Here is a 20054-nt window from a genome sequence, read left to right on the forward strand (position 1 = left end):
AAACTACAACCGGTTAAACATGACTATAAGTATAAAAAACATGACTATGAATATAAAACTCAGTGTGAAAACCTTAAAACTATTGTTGAAGTTGCATCCAGATAATTTCACAAGGGTACTGGCTGACATGTCATCATGTCACGCCTGACCCGGTCAACATCCGTGTACACAATTTGTTAACACAAGCTACCATTAACCTAATTCTTAATATACCTTATTGAATCTGTTCAAAGTGACAAATTCCCACTGTAGCTTCAACATACGTTGTGTACACATTAAGTGCTGTATTGGTATCCTCAGAGCAAAACAGTGGCCTTGCTGCACATACGGAATCAATCAGGATTATTACGCATGTGTGCATGCTTGGCCGGGTTCATGTATTTGAATGCTTGTGTGTATGTGAGAAATGTGAGGGGGGTGCGTTGCAAAATACACATACACTTGATACATGATGGAGTGTGTACAGTATGTGTTTGTGGGCCAGTAGTACACAGAGCTGAGCACTTGCAGTCCCCAAGGAGGCCTTAATGACTCAGGGAGTGGAGGGTGGATGGGTGGTGGCTGCGGAGGTCTGGCTGGCTATGAGCCACCACGGGTCGAGCCAAGCTCACTCTTGGTGTACCCATGGTGGGAACAGCCTGGGGAGCACATGGACTTTTGGTCTGGGTCGGTTATGGTCCACACCCCTGATAAGGCTTCAGATAGCATCATAAGGCTACACTAGTGGCCCTGGGCCATGTGGAGAGAGATTAGAACGGTTTCTTAAAGACGACCAGAGCAGGAGAGAGAGTCAGAACGAGAGGGACAGGGAGAGCATACTAGGCTCCTTGCCAAAAACTGTGGGGAAGAATGAGAGATAGCAAGTGGAGCAAGCTAGTGCGAGATAGATAAAGATTTTAAGAAACAAAACAAAAGACAAAGAAGCACAATTAACACAGTGAATCATGTGGGAGCAATACATGACAAATAACCTAATTTCAGTTTATTGTAATTTTACATGTTTGTTCTGCATTACTTTGGATGATGAAGGGCTATAAGGACATAAGGTTCAATCTTTCTATCTGGTGTGATTACAAACAACAGCCTCAAAAATGGAAGCCTAATATTTTGTGGGCAAATCAAATGTTTCTCATTTTTGTTCTGCTGTTGAAGATTTACAAGTCTCACTATCAACAAAAAACATCCCATGACAAATGAAACGGTCCACAGATCTGCGCCAGGATATCTAATAGACAAGACAGCAACCATTAGGGATTTGGGTATGCAGTGCGTGTGCTGGGTCCAATCCAACATGACCATTTAAATGCCACTGGGAAGGAAGTAAACAAAAACAAGGTTCCACCCTCATTTCAACACACACACAGAAGTGAAAACATCATCTGAGACACACTGTCAATATTGCCTGTAGTCCAGGATTAGCTTGTGTAAAAGAGTTTGTCTGTGTATGCATATATTAGAGGTGTCAAAAATGAAGTGTTAATCCAGATTATTTCTTTTCATGATTAATTTGACTAAAATTTTAACCCAATCGCAATGCATATTGGGTAGTGCACTAAAGTGACGTCACTGTCCGAGGCGGCGGCCGAATGTACAGAGCAAAGCTAATCACTATTATGCAGGACTGTCCCTTGGAGAGTTACAATAAAAGATTCGGAAGTGACATGCACTTTTATTTCACATTTATTAATTAGTGTCCATACTTCATTATAATCGATACTCAGATTAGTTTTGTATGAGTATCGATATATCCATACCATAGAATCACTACCTCCGTCACTACTGGTCAGCTCATTCAGGAGCCCATCAAAAGCTGACACTTCTGGTTCACAAATATCTCACCACCCCAGGTAACAGCTCTCCCCTCCGATAAACAAGTAAACAAGTGAGTCTGTCTCAGCAGCAGGCTAAAAGATGAGTAAGAGGGCCGTATTAACGTGGATATTTTTTGTTTACAAAAGTAAGAAAGCAAACACACACACACACACACACACACACACACACACACACACACACACACGCTAGCTCAGATTTTGCTTTCTGAATGTGTCTCCTGATAGCTTATATCTTTCTCCACTGAATACATAAAGAAAGTATCATTACACATAGTTACATGCTTGCATATTCATAAATAGGAATCTGATTATTAATATAAATGTTGTTATGTTTCCTACCTTTGGTGACTTCCACATCTCTGCGGTGGCCAGCCAGGGTGCTATAGATTTTTCTCATCAGTTCCATGTTATTGAGCAGTGAGTTGAAACCGTTGAAGTAGGAGAAGCTGACCTGATGGGATGTGCTGCCTCCTGCGACCTGGGTGAGGAAGAGGAGGGAGAATGTTACAGGCAGTAGACTTGCAGGATGCATCCACATATCATGATTATGGAAGAAAATCTCAATGGAGGATGTCTTTATAAACACCAGTGGTTATTCAGCAAGATTTCTCTCAGTTTAAGTCCACAGGGAGTAGTAAACCTCTTTCAACCACAACTTTTTCCATCACAAGATGAACACTTTTGGAGTTTAATTAACTTTCTTTATGAGGTGGAGGAAGTGGTAAAAGAAGCGAAAATAGAAAAAAGGTAACGGAATTAAAAATAGATGCTGGGGCCTTTGAGGACATTCCATGCTGTCCACAAACTCCTTTATGAGAGCCAGGATCCCATCTTTATCAAACCAGACTCAGGAAAAGTAGTTCTAACTGAGATTTGTTTAGTAATGTGTTTTTCAAGCATGTTCCCTGAATGCCTGTTTTGGGTTGTTAAAACGAGAGTATCAGATGAGCCTTGGGGCTTTGCTGTTCTCCATTAAAAATTGAGAGCTTCCTTTCACTAGATGGCACTGTTTGCTTTACAGACACATGCAGGAAGATTGCTAGCAGCTTTCTGTGTTTGCAACATGGGAGGGAAGCTCTAGGTTGGGTGAAAGTACCCTAACAGAGAGACACTTTTGTATCTGTTTATATAGGAGCCTATAGACATGGATCTTCCCATGATATCCAACACAGAGTCTTTCATAGAAGGGGAGAGGAGAACAATGTTTGGGGGGAGAGAGTGTGGCGCTGATCATTTACCATGTTTGGTGACTGAATTAAAGGTTGCTCCTTCACTGTTTGTGTTCTGCCATAATACCACCATTTATGCCTTTGCACTGTTTATGAGATTTTCAATATATGTGTCTGAATGTGTGTGTGTTGTGTGAGTGTGCATGAGTGCAAGTTTACTAACAGCACACCAAAATTTCTGGTTGGTGAGGTAAACACAGTGGAGAAAATGACAGAGTCTCCAAGGTGTTTATGAAATAGGGCAAGACATGGACACAGACACAAGACGCACACACGTGCAACAAAAACACTAACACACAGAAGGAAAAGACAAGATTCAAAAAAGACAAACATCTCAGAGTTCAAAACAAATACAGTGCACATGCACAGCTGCTCACACACAAAAAAGACAAGCAAAGATGATGGACTGTAAAGCTCCAGTCCCCATCTATCTCTGTCTCTATCTTCCCCATTCAGCTGGCCTGCTTGGCTTTGACACTGCCAGCGAGGTTAGACTTAATGACATGTTGGGAGAGAGACAGAGACACGGGGGAGGCAAGTATAGAAAGAGGGGCAGTTGAGAGGGAGAGAGGGAGAAAAAAAAATGAAGGGAAGGTAGTGGTGAGAGACAGACGAGAGGAGACAGATGAGGTAAAGAAGAGGCAGACATGAGAGATATAGAGCTGGAGGGAAAGCCACAGTGTTCGGTTGTGGGAGTGTAAGAAAGAAGTGAGCAAAGCAAGACAAAAGACAAGAAAGAGGACAAAAGGGAACAAGAGAATAAGCGTAACTGCTGCCTTTTCCTCTTCACAGTTAGATTTAAGTTTTTAGATTCACACTGATTTTAACAAAAAAAAAAGAATTGCTTATAATGTATCTATGTATGTAGAGGTGCTCTTCACAATAAAAATGTTTTTTTGTGAACATCCTCGCGCATTTAATCATTCAATTCACATTTTTACACCACATCAGATCATGAGATGTGCATTCATTTGAATCGTGGCCAATAAAATTTGCAGCTACAATGCGATTGTATATGTATATAATTTCTGATTGTTACAGTATTACAATGTCTTATACAATACACTTTTGCTAAATTTCCTTGACAAAAATTATAAAATATCCCCATTCTGAGGTGTACAACTGTAGCCTAACTCACTATTTTTAACAAGTTAAAGTTTGACTCTGTGAACAGTACTATAACAAATGAGATGAGAACACCACAGGGCCAAACAAAAAACCCACCGCCACGAGGCATTCCTCCACAAAGGGCGTGAGCATGTGTGGCCGGATGGTGACCATGATGTCCCTGAAGTCCAAGGCTGAGATGGAGCCACTGTGGGCTTGGTCCCTCTGGATAAAAGCCTGTCTCGCATGTTCAAGCTGCATCTCCTGTGGAAGGGAGTGCACAGAAGAAAGACAGGGAGTCTGAGTGTTAGATCATACAGTAAATGCATATTATTGTACACATGTGTCAGTCACCTCTTCATGTCGCAATTATAAATTAAAATCCACATACACTCTCACACATAAGCACATATGCATAAAACACAGCGCTTGCTTTGATGGGCCCCCTGGTGCCGTGTCCTCCTTGAAGTTACAGCTGGCCAGAGCCTGGCTGGGCTTCAGCCTTTTCTCCTTTCCAAACAGCAGCTTGCCTACTGTGAGGTGTCACTTGGGCTTTTCACACCCTCCCCAAATCCCCATTAAACCCACTTGAGGGAGAAATATACAACAACATACACACACACACACACACACACAGACATGCACACACAGAAAAGACGACTAATCACCCAACTGCTCATTTTGTCTCTCTTCTTGCACACACATACACACAAAGGTCCTCTGGGACAATGGCAGGCTGTGGTGGGGACAGATCCCACAAGGCCTTTGAAATTAGCAGCCATTATCGGTACCTGCAACCACAAGTCTACGGAGGCTGTAAACAAACTGCCGCCACCAATGCTTTATCTATCTTAGAACAAGAAAATCAGTTACAGCAAACACCAAGGATATACTAATCCATAGAGTCACTGTGTAATAAAACCATAAGCATGAAGACAGTGAGCTAAGTCTGACTTGGCTGTTGACTCACCTGCAGTGACTTATGGTATTTAGTTCAAAAAAGAAATACCGTTAAAAAAAAAAAGAAAGAAAAGAAAAAAACGTCCACGCCAATAAATTGCAACATAACATAATCACGAAGGCCGGAATTGCCAACTCAAGCTTACTTACATACATATCGGTGTGGTAACTCAACTGAAACAGCTATGCAACCAAAGAGCCAAAGAGTTTTTGAGAGCTTTTTTGATTCTCTTATGACATTTCCAATGCACATGTAAAGTGACAACGCTATTGAATGCCTAAATCATTTTTCAGGAAGGAAATTTATAAAATAAAAAAAACAAAAGTTTCAGGTTAACTCAATATCTTTGCGTTTTGGATAGATGAGGCATTGCTTTGGGTTGGGAATGGGATTTACAAATTAATTGAGACATAATTTCTCTATTAAAGAAACACTGCACACACAATTATACATGCCATCATTTTCATTCAGATTATATTCAATGACAATATGTCAAAATTTTATATAAATGCAGAATCATGTCAGGGGAAATGTTTTAACTGATATTTCTTTTAAGAAACAACTGGCTAGTCATTTTTTTCAGTCCAAAATAAACGATTATCAATTTATCCAAGAAGAATGGACATTATTTTTCAAGCCACATGTTAAGGACAAAAAGTACTGTAAGGGGACTGATTAAATCCTTGAACATGCATGACATTATTCAATTGATTGATTCAGATGTTATTGTTATAAATGGAACTCAAAAAAGTGGTATTACCACAACACAAAACCCTATGAGACTATGACTTATTGTTGTGTTGAATTTGAGTGATATTTCACTGACAGCATAACTGATCGAACTCTAAATTCGCAGCGCCCAAGAGAAACGACTGGGGAAGAGTGACATTTACACAAAGATGAATGGAGACCGGAGGGGAGTAAGAATAGACATTGCAACAAAAGAGCCAGATTTGCGAAAACAGCAAATGTAGCAGCCATGTGTCAGTATCACCTATGAGCACAGCAGGAGTTCTGGAGAGTGTATGAGTGAGTGGAAGGCAAGGAAACGAAAAGAGATTGACACACGTAAACACTTCCAAAGTAAATAAGGTGAGATATTTTGGTGTCAGCATCCTGAGTGTCGTGACTCACTTCTCTGGTCGGTTGTGAGTAGGTCAAAACACTTTGGTGATAAATAAACTGGGTAGAGAAAAGGGAGGAGGGGAACTAAAATATCTAAAGCCAAAAAACAAAAGTAAAGTGAAGAAGTGATTTGTTTCGCATTCATGGCTGTGTGCATGTGCATAAATAAGGGTAAACATTTATCTATGTGTTTGTGTTCATCTACAAATGTATTAAAAAAAAATTATAAAATTAGATCCCATTTCTTTGGTCAAGTGAGAAGTCTGAGCCAAACACACGGATCAACAAAACAACTGTGGTCCAGGAGAAGGAGCAGTTTCTCCTCTCAGCCTCTTAAAACCTTAACTCGCTGCAACTGTACGAGTGTTTCAGAGACATGGTTTTCATTTGGGTGGAGAGTGATGGAGGCAGGAGACATAAAGCTGGGGGCTTAAGACAGCCAACAGGAGACCGCCGAGGCATGTGCAGTGACTTTAATTGTCCTTGGAAGAGAATAAAAACACATGACAAACCACCGCTGTTTGTTTTTAATGGCTGTGATTCTCTTAGTTCTCTCTTTAAAACTTAAACAACAGATATGAGTGGGGCAGGATTGTTTCTCTTTTCCCTCCAATCTCTGCTTCTCATCAGCACAGGGCAAAAGTTATTATAAGGAGAAGCATCAGCACAACTGCACATTTACATGTGTGCCACCGAGCCCTTTGCACAGAGATGTTAAGGGCTGTCCAATGATTCTTGGAAGAGTCAAATATATAATTGGGACTTTAAAAATCTGAGTAATGCCAACAATTCAATTTTTTTGAGTGCTTAGGAAAGAAGTGGGACATGTGCTGTCCCCTCCATGTAATTCAAGCCCTTTTCTTGCCAGCATTTATAATATGGGCTAAAATGTGCCACTTCTCTGGACATTGGTAATACCATTACCAGACACAACACCACACTGACAGTGTGAGCTGAGCCTTAGCCAGCTTCCACGCATGAGATGAGAAAAATGCACGTAATTGGTGAGAATCTCTGGCTTCCATCAAGACAGTAATTGGCCAGAGAGAGCCCTTGTGAGAAATATGCGGTGCAAACGTTTTCCCCGATAATCCCATCTTGTGAGCATCTGGCAGTGGCATGGCTACAATGGCAGAAAAAAAACAATAAACACATGCATGTATGGCAGGAAAAAGAGGAAATAAAGGACAGGAAAATTCCTGGGGGAAACACGGTGGCTGATAGGATATTAAAGAATCACAGAAAAATATTCATTTTTGCATGTTAACAACTCCTTGAGAACTTCTATAGCTGTGTTGCATTTCCCTTTAAGGTTGGCATTAAGGAATATTTAGTCTACTAGCAAAGTTATCATAGCATCACTCGTTAATACTGCAATCACAGAGTATGTAATAATTGCAAATGTTTAAATTTTGCTTCAGGAAAGGTTATTGTGTCTATCCTAATTACCCTGTCAGCAATCACTGGTGTCACAGATAATGCACAATAGGACTGATCTCCCAATACCTGAATTTCACTTGTATCTAAGTACTATAATTGCAGCAAGTAATGCCTTTTAACAGTGTTATTATTATGTCTTCATAATATGACTTACTTTACAAGAGCTACAGCAACATTAGGTCCCTCAAGTTGAAATATTTAGAATTTTCTTTTACAAATGTAAGTATATCAGGGAAGAGGCATCTAAAAAATGAATGCAGAACTATATTAACAACACTTAAAAAAAAAATTCTGTTGAACATTCCTCAGTCTTACCTACACAGAGAGGCACGCTATAACAATGTGAAATCCACTTTCTTCTGCCATTTATTAAGGAATGAATCAAAAGCTATGAGAAATGATCAAATACAGAGAGCAAAAGAAGGAAATGTGCATTTCATAGTTGAGCAATGAGTGTGGTTGGCTGCTAGCCTGTTGCTGTGAGGAGCTGGAAACCACTGAGTGACTGACTGGGAGAGAACTGGCCATGCTGTCAATGCAAAGTACAGCATTAACTGGCCACAACGCCAAACAGTTGTACTCATGTACACACGAGTATACACACTCAGGCAAACACGAGCACACACAAATACACAAACATTGACATAAACATAGTTGCACAAGTTTTCATGCCACTGCTCACTGCTGCTTTTTTGCTACAGTTAAGCAAAAAAGATAAACACATACACAGAACAGCACATATTCAAAGGCAGACAATACATGCTCAAAGACATGCACACACAAGGACACACGTCCTGTATACATATCTATATATATAGATATATATCCCAATATCCATGTGCTGCTGCCCACTGTGTGCAAGCCATCTGGTCTAAGTTAAGTGTAATATAAAAAGCTCATTCAAATACATGGTGAATGTGGATGCAAACTTGGCACAGCTCAGGCACACTCTCCCACCCCCTCTACCAGCTCTCCCTGCTTAGGCCTGATTTAAGTCTAGACATCACATTGGAAAATGGCTCAAACACCACAAATACACTAGGAATATTCCAGCTATACTATTTATGGAGGTAGTGTGTTTCTACCTGCTACAGAATCGGTGGAGTGGAATGATGCTTGGTGTACGTCAGCTAATGAAAAACAAATGCTGAAAATGTTCAAAATTAAGCTCATAACCTCAGTGTTTCATTAATGACTAATCTGGTCAATATGGAGAGCTGTGTTTGGGAGGAATAGAGATGTGCACTTTTGTGAGCACATTCATCTGGACAAGCTTAGATAAGTGACTGAGAATACAATAACATGACAGGTTTGTATGAGCCACCTATAAGCAGTATGTGAGGATAAGGCAATGTGTTGAGGCACAGTAAAGCTAGCTTAAATGGATTCATTGACGTTTCCTGATGCCAGTCAGACAGATCGCTTAAAAGGGCCAAAAGCAGAAAAACAGAGAGGAAAAACAAAGACGCAAGAAGTGCAATCTTGGGTCAGCAAAGTGGCAGAGGAAGAAATGGCATGTGAGGGACAGTGAGAGCAGGTGATCAACACAAAACTTACGAGGAGAAACTGGGTGAACTCCCCATAGCCAAGATGCTTGTCCCTCTGCATGCCAAAGTGTAGCCGTATAAACTCACATTCCCAGTTGAAGGGGATGTGCTGGTGGATGGTGGTCTGGCTGAAGACCTGCTTCACATCCTCTGCAGAGGAAACACACACAGAGATACACTCCTTTAAATATTCTGAAATCATAGCAAGATGCAACAACTATGCATAACCTAAATATTATCAACAAAAGGTACTTTAAGTAGCATTCATTTTCTGTCAATTTTTTACATATTCAATTATGTCATCATTGGTGCTATTGAGGAAGTAGCAGTTACTGTTATATTCAGTCTGACTGAAGCTTATTTCAATGGCATCATTATTGTATAGTTTAAACTGTAAAATCTGTAAAGCTGATCAAATGTTTTGTGTGTAATGTCAATCTCAATAAGCAAAGTGATGACAGCTGTCAAATAAATGTATAATAAATGCATTTGATGTATATAAAAGAGACATTTTGAACAAAAAAAGTGAAAGTAATGAGACAAAAGTGAAACTATGATTATTGGACTGTTTTGGTTTTAAAGTTTACACCCATCTTCAAAGGCTGGCTACTTTACTTAAAGCCTCCACTGCCATTAAAACAGCCCCATATTCTCAATGGCAATAACAAACAATTGTCAAATTCTTCTGCCTGCTTAAATTATTAATTTGCTCCAATCAACTCCTGTGAGTCAGGTCCTAACAAACTGCATGTGTTTCCTATCTTGTGGTTAACATTAGTAATTATTTGATTTTGAAAGAAAAAAATAAGTCTGATTATTTCTGTCAAAATGTCAACATCAATCTCCAGAACACAATTCCACTCTGATTGAGACTTAAGTTGTTCAACTCTAAATCAGTTTTGAATGACACATGGCAGAACTTGTTTGGGCTGTATAGGCTATGAATTCAGACGGAAAGGCTTTTCTTCTCACTTATGTTCCTCTGCCTGAAACCTCTAAGCCTCTACAGCCAGTGGAGTGGAGAGACACTGAACATGAGTCCTAAATTACAGCCTTACTAAAGAAACAAAAACAAACCAATAGAGTGACCTGTTTCTTATTACCAAACAAGCCGCGCTGAACAAGGGGAGAAAGGAGAGGAGGAAAGAAACAACTTTTTTATAAAGACAGACGGGAAAGAAAAAGAGAAGGAGAGAAGGGTGATATTTACTGCAGCTCAGCCTTACCTTTAGAGGGAAGACAGCTTGTGCATTGTTTTTTTACACTTTAATGAGGCAATAAATATACAGCCTTTAACTCTTTAAAAGAGCGGCTGCTCCAGAGCCTGCCATTTATATTATCAGCTTTTATAGACCTGTCAACACTCAGTTGTCTTTACCGGTTTTGTTTTATTATTATTATCATTATTATTATCATTATTATTATTATTATTATTATTATTATTATTATTATTGTCTTTCTGGCTGAGACAAAAGTGCATTTCATATGTCGTGTTACATTGCAATTTTTATGAATTCAAAATTCTACCAAATTATGCATTTATTTTTTAGTGCTAACAATTCTGAGCCTTGAATCGCCTGTACTTAACAGAAATTACACAGGTTATTATCAAATTAAAAGGGCTTTACAGAAACATTTTATTAAAAGAAATCAGAGCACAGGCATTTATTACATGGGAGAACAAATAGGCCTTTAATGCAACATAAGCCGCAGCCATTAATGTTTGTGTTTAATAGGTAATAAAGACTGGATTTCTTTATTTGCCATTGTGAAGTTCTTTAATCTTATGAAAGGCAAAGAGTAAACGAAAGCAAGAGAAAAAAAAGGGGTGAATTCTGTAATGTATCACAATAAGCAACTTTGACAAGTCTATAATCTCAGTCACAAGTTATTTGCTTTTGGTGAAATGGTAGCCCAATGCAAGTAGCAGACACTGCAGTCAGTGTTTGCGCATGGCATGATGTGTGTTATGTTTTTCCTGCAATTTTCCACTTGTATGTGAGGCTCATAACTCACTGGCATTGGGATATTCATTAACCTTTGGGAGACGTAGAAAAACAGCGGACCTTTTAATTGCCACCAAGACAACGTCACTCTAATTGATCCTTTTAAATATGAAAATTTACATATGTGCATATATAATCACCATCAATGATCTTGCACCCTGTCGACAGCAACAATTAAAATGAAATTCACTTACTCTTCCCTGTTTGCGAGCGGGATGTGTGCACCGCATTTCAAATCAAGCCTAATGTGCTAACGCTTCGCACACCTACAGAAGGCTGGCATTAGACTTGTTTAAATCAATTAGGCAAATGTGAAATAAGCAACGAGTACAAATGTCTTCCCTTTTCACCTCAGAGCTTCCAGGCATCAGAGTAATGGTGCCAATCAATGCTCATACGCATATACATGCACATAGAGCTACCCAACCCCTCCTCCATCTTCACCTCCCTCTTGTAGTTGCCACCAGCCCTCTCCACCTCCAAATCTCACCTTATCTTCTTTACAGATGAGGTACAGTATTTTTGTTTGTGGATGCAACCATAACAGAATAGATGGGGGAGGTCAAACCCCCACATAAATAAAAGATGACTTTGTATGCAAACGTCTTTAGTGATACACTAAAGAGGAAAAGTCACGTTGCTCCGGCTGTATTGGCTAAAAAAGTCTCTGCTAAATGTCAAACACAGAGGAACAAGTGCAGTGTTGAGACCTGAACTTCGATTCTGTGTTTACATAACACCATTGAAGTTACACTGCATCCTTATTCTAATTTCACCAGCACACATCAGTTGACATAATGACATGACATGAATTAATGACATAAGGACATGCTTATAACTGGAAACTGGATTTCCCAAATAACTCAAAAAGAAGACAAATGGTTAAAATATGGAGTAATTTGGATTTTTAAAAAGCGATTTGATAAATTCAAATGAATAAGCCTATACAAAAGGCTTAGAGAAGAACGAGAGACAATATATAATAAATACCGCAGCAGCAATATTTTAAGAATATCTTTATTTAACATTTGTATTTTTCAAAAATCTGTATATTTTTTGTAGTATCTTATAAAACAGATTACAGCACAATAGTTTAGTAAGACTGAGTATCTGTGCACTGTACCTGAATTGAGTATTATTTTTATCTAATCCTGTAAATTCAAGTTACTCACCAAACGTAGTCACTCCATTTCCCGCTTTATCAAACAGCAGGAAGGCGACCATGAAGAGGGAGTCCGGGGCACAAAGCACCGACTCAAAGGCGACAAACTCCTGAAAGGAAATCAACCTGCAAGAAGAGAGGCAGGCAGACAGACAGAGGGCAGGTAGTACTGTAAAAGTCTGTAAAATCACTTCATTAGTTTGGTATCTGTTGTTCACTGTTTCAATGATTCATCAGCTATAAATGTGAGAAACTGAGACCCCAATATTAACATATATTTCACCTTACTAACATAAATTAAATAAAATATTGAATAAACAAGTAAAGAATTAAACTAAAAACTAATAGACTAGTTTCAACCTATCAATCTGCACTACCAGCAATTCAGACTGCTTTTTAATTCACTCTGTTCTTCCATATGTAATGTCATAAACTCATTGAGTAAGACAGCAAGAAAGGAAACATTTTAAAAAGCTCAGTGTGTGTTCTCAGTCTGAGCTGGCAGCTGGTATAGAGAGGCCAACTTTACACCAGCAAGGAAAAAATTTATTAAATAGGAAGTTTTATATTATAGTGTGACATTTTTAAATAGGCAGACACACAAGCAGGAAGCTGGGAGCCAGTTGAGGAAATATAATTCATTTCAATTTAATTGTAATACAATATGAGGTGACTAAAAGGAAGTTAAGAGAAGGCAAGGTGGAAAAAAATGTGAAATTGTGACCTTGATTTGTGTGCACTAATAGAGTAATGTCTTCATGTTTTTCTAAATGTATCAGTGTTACATTGGTAAATATCTCACCTCCCCATAGTATAGTAATATGCCCACTAGCATCATCAACAACAACATCAAAAAAGACGTAAACAATGGTACTCTGTGAACCCACTGCAAGCTCCCTCAGGAGATTCCTGCTATGGGGAACTGGACCAGGCAGTCTAGTCTTTATTTACGTCCTGGTTCACAGTTGCACAGAAATCCATTATGAATTTCACAAATGGATCTGGTAATTACAGGAGGGGTCAGTGCTAATGAGCAGTCCCAGAGCATCCATCTATTAAACCCATTTCAATTTCCGAGGGGGGGGGGGCTTGCAAAGATTACATTTCCCTCGTTGCTTTAATTAATTATGTTTCTCATTAAATTTAGCGATATTTGTTTGGTAGTGGACTGTCTTTAGGTTGGATGTAGGTGCTTCTCTGAATCTCTTTGTGTTGTATGTACTTGAATGTAGGGCCTATGCTGTATAGATGAGACTGAGAAGAAAAGTGTTGTGCACTGCAAGTATTGGTTACCTAAATAATAACGAGAAAAGGGACCTCTTCTGAAAATTGTTGAGAGCCAGAGATACTTCATAAAGGTTGAAAAGCAATGTTTAGATTACTGGCTTTTGAATCTAGTCTGCAAGAATGTTATTTCTTCCTTCAAACATTCATGAGAGAAAAAAAATGTGAACACAAAAGCTGCTTTCAAACAAATTTAGAAATACATACTTGTATCATACAAGGCAAGAAAAGAAATGAGTACATTGGAGAGAAAACAACAGAGGAAGTAAGAGAAATATGGAAAAGGAATAAATGAGAGCATAAAGTTCTCCACAGTGGCAAATGAAATTAGCTGTCATTGTTTCAAAGGCAAGGCTAATTGTTTTATTAACTAAGCACGTAGTTCTAAAGAGCAGGGCCCTGCTGATGGCAAGCAGCTGGAAAGGTGCACAAAAGCATACAGCTGTGACTGGGGATCCACTGTTAAAAACAAAGCCAATACAATTGCTGCTTACGCTGCTGGAATGTTATCAAATGATCATTCCTTTCTGACAGATGCATAGTACACTCAGAAATCATACCTCACAGAGGTTATTAAAGGAGTCTCAGCAGGTACAGGCTGCAAAACAAAGACTTAGAACAGTATTTTCCCAGGAAGACCCGAGGTAAAAAAGGCTGATTTCTCTCTTTTTTTTTTTTTCTTTTTTTTTTGCATGCATCAATTTACATACACACTGGTCATCTTGTCTGTGTTTTCCCAGACGTGGATAATCAGCATATTAGTGTAACTGAGAGGGCTGTTGATCACTCAGGGATTGGACTACGGTTTAAACCAGGGAGTCCAGACAAGATCCAGGGGGCATCTCCATAACACACAAGAAACATTCCACATACTCATAAGCATTTACACACACAACTGTGTAGCCAGGGATGAAGCTTATGATGGTTGATTAGCAGCGCCATGACGGCTGCAAAATGATTACCACAAGACGGGGAAGTCATCCCTCTTGCAATGCAGACCCAACCCAACGAGACACTCAATAATCAAATAAACCTACAGTATCTCCCAACCATCAACTGCCATGGCATGTGTCCAGGGCTGCCCAATCCATGTACTATGCAGTCTAAGATGAACTTCAGAGACAGGGCTAATGTGATACTGTAGCATGTCACCTCCTCACCGTACTGCGTACTTACTTTACTCTGAAGGACTTTTTTGAATATTTAAACAGGTCCAGACATATCTGTGACATGTATCCGACAGGTGATCTAACAAACAAGACATTAATAAAGAGTATGTGCTATAGATGACAGCTGAATGATGCTTCTGTTATGATGCCAATACAATGCGCTTTAAAGCATAAAAACTCAACCCTATATTCCATATATTTTTGTTTGTTTTAATATTATCCTCACCACCTAGCTTTTATCTGTCTCTTCGAAGTAGGCATCTGAATGCTCTCCTTTGAACTGAAAACCAGGCTTGGAAACATTGTTCATGAGTAAAATAAATGCATGGTGTTGGCTTGGCTTGGCTGATAGAAAGACAGCTCTCCTTGCTTGATGGCAGTGGAAGAGAAGGGCATGTGGGGGCTTCAATAATCCCCTGTCCCTCGCATCTTTGCATTGTTACTGACAGCCTTCCCCCAATGTAGAGCATGCTTGCACACAGAAATGCCCACACATACACACTCACACACACCCAGGTGAGTGTTAGCTGCCAGGATCTGTTCAGTTTGTAAGAGTGGACACCCACCAGTCCAAGTCCAGAATGCCCACAGCAGCTGGCAGACTACTATTTTCCCAGCACGCTCCCTTAACAAAGTTTGTTTTTGTTGGCTTTTTTTGTTTGTTTGTTTTTTTTTTTACCTAAAAAAGTCTATGGGGAGAGTGATTTTTGTTCACACTTGAACAGATGCTTCTATCAAAATATCAGAAGGAAGAAGGAACAGAGAAGCAGAGAGGTAGGGAGTCTGAAGTCCAAAATGAAATGGAGGGAAATAGGTGTACATTATTGTATGTGAGAGTCTACAGAAAAGTGATGAACGGAGAGGAAACATGAGGAAAGTCGAAAGTGAAAACAAACCGGAATAAATAAGTAGAGAGAGTAGAGTAGAGAGAGTAGAGAAAATCTGTAAATCATGTTGTGTCTACACATTAAGTGTTTGATTCCTGTAAACTGAAACATTTCAAAAGTTCTGCGTATATTTCTCTCTATATCTATACATCTATTTATATGTCAATCTATCTCTGTCTGTTTCTCTGTCTCACTGGGAGCAGCTAGAATAAGAGAGAGAAAAGTGATTTCCACATAACAGATTGTTACGACTGTCACTATATCCCCTGATTTACACAGTCGCAGAGAGGGAGGTAGACAAATGCATTTTTCACTGTTTACACCCTGGCATCGAAGTAAAAATTCTCCCACAGATACACCCCAACAAAAAAGTAAGTGAGCATGCTGCCTCCCATCCGACCCCCCACAAAATCTATTACTCCTGACTCATCTTCTTGAAATGGAGTCCTACCTGGAAAAAACAGCAGCTGGCGCACAAGCTTTAAATATACTTTGCACGTATACCAACCAAAACTTATTGTTTTGAAATGTATTTGCATCAAATACAGCCGCTAAAGTGGTTTGTTTTGTCTTGCTCCCTGTTCCTTTCATAAGGTTTGCGCGGCTGAGCGCTTGAAAAACAATGCATTTGTGTTTTCAACTAGCACAGACAGGACTGATGCTGCTGCATCTCCCCTTTCTACATCTATTTGCTTTGTGTTCATGAAATGCTGATCTGCAAGATAATCATCTACACTCTTCGCCTCGTCAAATCATTTATCTGTCAAAGTTCAGGAGGAAAATAACACACCACACCATATAAGAATCATAAGGTCTTTATGTCAACTGTAAGAAAAAAAAGGAATAACATCTGAACAATACTTGGGAGAACGGAGATTAAATAAAAAAAACTTTTTTTTCCTGTTTTGCCTCTGTATCATTTCCATTCCCCTTCACAAAACCACAATGAGGTTTAGATACAAAGCCAGAGCCATGGGTTCCTGATAGATTTACCCTGATGCCACGGCCACCATTTATCCTGCTCCAAAGCTACACAATGCGACGGGGTGCTCCTGAATAGCTCGGGCAATTACAGTGCACTTGTGTGTTCTTTAAATGTGTGCTTGTGTGTGTGTGTGTGTGTGTACCTTTCTCTCCCTTTTTCCATATCCAAAACCCCCACTACTCCATCTCATCGTCCTCTGAGTGTGCAGGGACAGACACACTCTTACTCACACACACCTTAAAGTAGATGTAATAACATAAAACTACGCAGCCATGCGCACTTTGCTCTTTGTAGAAGCCCAGGTGGTTACCATGACAATATAGGTTTTTTTTGGGTTTGTTTTTTTTTTTTTTTTTTTTTTTATCTTTTTTGACTTACCCAAACATTTTATCACCCATCATTATGTATCATTAAATACATACATATTAATGTAAAAAAACAGGAGGGATGGGAATAGGGGGAGGAGTAAGTGTGAAATTGGGGGTGTATCTACAAAGAAGGAAACACCTGAAAGGGGCCTTTGGTGGTTTGATGTCTCTTTGCTATATAATTCAAGTAAGAACATCCCCTCTGTGCATTTTTTACTCCAAAGGATTCACTCATATATTTGTTTATAAAATGCAAAACAACACTAGAAAGGTAGTTACACATGATCAAAAAGGATACATAATGGATATTCTGATAGCTTTTATAAAAGTCTATTATAAGTTCAGTTAATATTTGGCTTGTTATTAATGAGAAAGGATGAATTTGCAGCATACAGAAAGGGTTACCATAGAAATTTCACAGTGAGTTTATCAGATATTATCCTTTATAATATCCTTTATAATATCCTTTATATCCTTTATTATAAAGGGTTTAACTGATTTCAATTCTAATCAAACAAAAGCTCAGTTGATTTTTGCTCTGTACTGCCATTGTAACAACTTACAATGTTAGAATTCCATAAGTGTACCATCCAATACCTACATAATTTAAAGTGTATGAGCACCTCAATTTATGTGGAAAAAAATTATCACATTGCCTTATATTTAAGTGAAAATTAGACCGCCTACCCATCTTTCTTCTGGTCCACCACTCCAGCAAGCAGCTTTGTGGCCTCATCTGACAGCCGGATGTCAGTGTGGGCATGGAGGAAACGGCTCACAAAATCCTGCGCTGACATGAAGTGCTCATCATTCTTCTTAACACTGGCATACTGTAAAGAGAAAAACAGATACAGACAAAGGGAACTGATGCTGTGCTTTAGAATTTGATAAAAAAGAAACAAACATAAATCGAACAATGACTGAAAAGCTGCTTTGATAAGAGGTAAACACAAAAGAGAACACAAAGATATATGGGTAAAATCCCACCTTTTCAAAAATGGCTTTCAACTCAGTAGGGTCGGCCCTCCTAGGCAGAACACCCTGCAAAACAATAAATGAAGATTTTGTGAATACAACTTTCATCCATGGTGAGTGAATACAATGGCCCACTATGTATCAATACTACACTTATGTTGCCATCCTGGTGTGCCTTGGTTCATTGTTTGAGCAACACTGTAGAAGTAGCATTTGTGGTTCCCAACCTTTTTTGGCTTGTGGTCTGAAAAACAAATCATTGTCTGTTTCTGACCCTTTTGTACAGTTTGTAGAGACAGACAGTTAAGTTTAATTTTAACATTTTATTGTAGGACTTACAATTATTATTATGTGATCCAAAAGCAAAACACAAAGATAGGATTTCTTATTGAAGGTGCACTTACTATCCTTTTGCAAAGTTTTCAACTGCATTCCTTTGTAAATGTCAATAAGTTTCAGTCAAGTCTCATCACAATCTAGTATATCAGTTGAATGTTTAATTCACACATCCCTCCCCCAAAGATTTTTTAGGGACCCGAACAGGAGATAAGAACTGATCTGTTCTTCGCATTAAAAGTTAATTTGAGTTTGACAGGGAACATGCTATCCATTCGTTGCAAACAGACAATGGCAACAATGTTAATTCGTCCTTTACAGCCTGTAGAAACTTTGGCTCCTGCAGGTAGTTGTGGCAGGATTGTGCGACATGTAGCATGATGCTAACCAAGGTTACATGTGAGCACGACCGGTTTGTTTAAAGACATAACCTGGTAAGGTGGAGGAGATGGGGCCTGAAGGAGCAAGGTGGATAAAAAAATAGAGTACCATTAGCACGACAAATTTGAAAGGGCAGCTCAGTAACTTTCACTTATGTAGTGTTAGCCTAATGTATATTAACTAGCTAAACGGCTACAGTAAAGCCTCAATGTCATTGCCGTATGACCAGTGTTAACCTCTAGCACATCCCCTTAATAGGCTAAACGGCGCCTAGCAAGCTGTCCCCGGGAAGACCGTCTCCCGGGGCGGGGGTGGGGGGGTCGGTCAGAGGAGACATCACCGACAGGAAGCCCGGTTTGCAAGCACAGGAGACAGCGATGTGGGAAGAGCTCGTCAGCTGCTTACCTTTGCTGCCATGCTAAGCGAGCTCCCAGTCAAACAGTCCCGTTCACTTCCTCCTGCGTGACGACGTTCCCATGGAGATCACGCGCCGGTGCAGTAAGAGGAGGATGAAAGAGGATCAGCGATGCACGTGGTGCAGGGCACGAGAGGTCAGCTGGTCAGTGGCTTGGCTCGTGCATGTCACATTCATTCAGTGATCCATCAATGTGGCTGACTCTCTCTCCGTGTGTGTGTGTGTGTGTGAAAAGGAGAGAGAATCTATGTGTGTGCGAGAGAGACGTGTGTGTGTGTGTGTGTGTGTGTGTCGGAACACTACGTTGTCTATGTTTTTGTTCCATAAAAATCTCATATAATTTATCAGGCCAAATGAATGCAATAGACTCTCTGTTATGGATTATTGATACACTGATCATCCAGTTAAATACAAAATCGAGTATAAGCTAAACGCATGGACAGACACACACACACACTGCGCACGCACATCGGTATATGCAGGTTTTTGATTTATAATAATAATATGCTTTAAATATATAATGTTTTCATAAACAGCTATTGGTGATCACAACTGAATAACATTCATTGTTGCTAATATTATTATACACAACAGTCTATATGTTATTGGATGTATTATAATAAACCAACAGTAGCTCCTGTCCTGTTAGTGTAAAATGATATTCATCCACCATCAGCTTCAAAGTATTTAAAAGTTCTCACTGCAACACTGACTCTGAGCATTAGCGTACAAATATACTTGTTGTTGTATGGGTTTATTCTTCGACACATCAAGTCTTTCCTGTACTAAGGAACAGAGGTCTGTAAACGTCAGTAGTCGTCTTAGTTCCTTCCTCACAGCTCTTC

General features: G+C 39.4%; 1 protein-coding gene across 1 annotated transcript in view; it reads right to left on the reverse strand.

The window, feature by feature from the left end:
- The window catches only part of slc25a13 (solute carrier family 25 member 13), a 42704-nt gene extending 23482 nt beyond the window's left edge, over window positions 1-19222 (reverse strand). The window contains exons 1-7 of the mRNA XM_029514248.1: window positions 19200-19222; window positions 18090-18143; window positions 17790-17932; window positions 12420-12535; window positions 9252-9391; window positions 4286-4432; window positions 2172-2310 (exon numbers count right to left, since the gene is read on the reverse strand). Coding sequence (XP_029370108.1) covers window positions 2172-2310; window positions 4286-4432; window positions 9252-9391; window positions 12420-12535; window positions 17790-17932; window positions 18090-18143; window positions 19200-19211 — 751 coding nt within the window. The 5' untranslated portion in view covers window positions 19212-19222. The remainder of the gene's footprint in view (window positions 1-2171; window positions 2311-4285; window positions 4433-9251; window positions 9392-12419; window positions 12536-17789; window positions 17933-18089; window positions 18144-19199) is intronic.
- Window positions 19223-20054: the final 832 nt, after the last annotated feature.

Source organism: Echeneis naucrates, chromosome 11 (genome assembly GCF_900963305.1).
Source record: "Echeneis naucrates chromosome 11, fEcheNa1.1, whole genome shotgun sequence".
NCBI classification, from domain to species: domain Eukaryota; kingdom Metazoa; phylum Chordata; class Actinopteri; order Carangiformes; family Echeneidae; genus Echeneis; species Echeneis naucrates.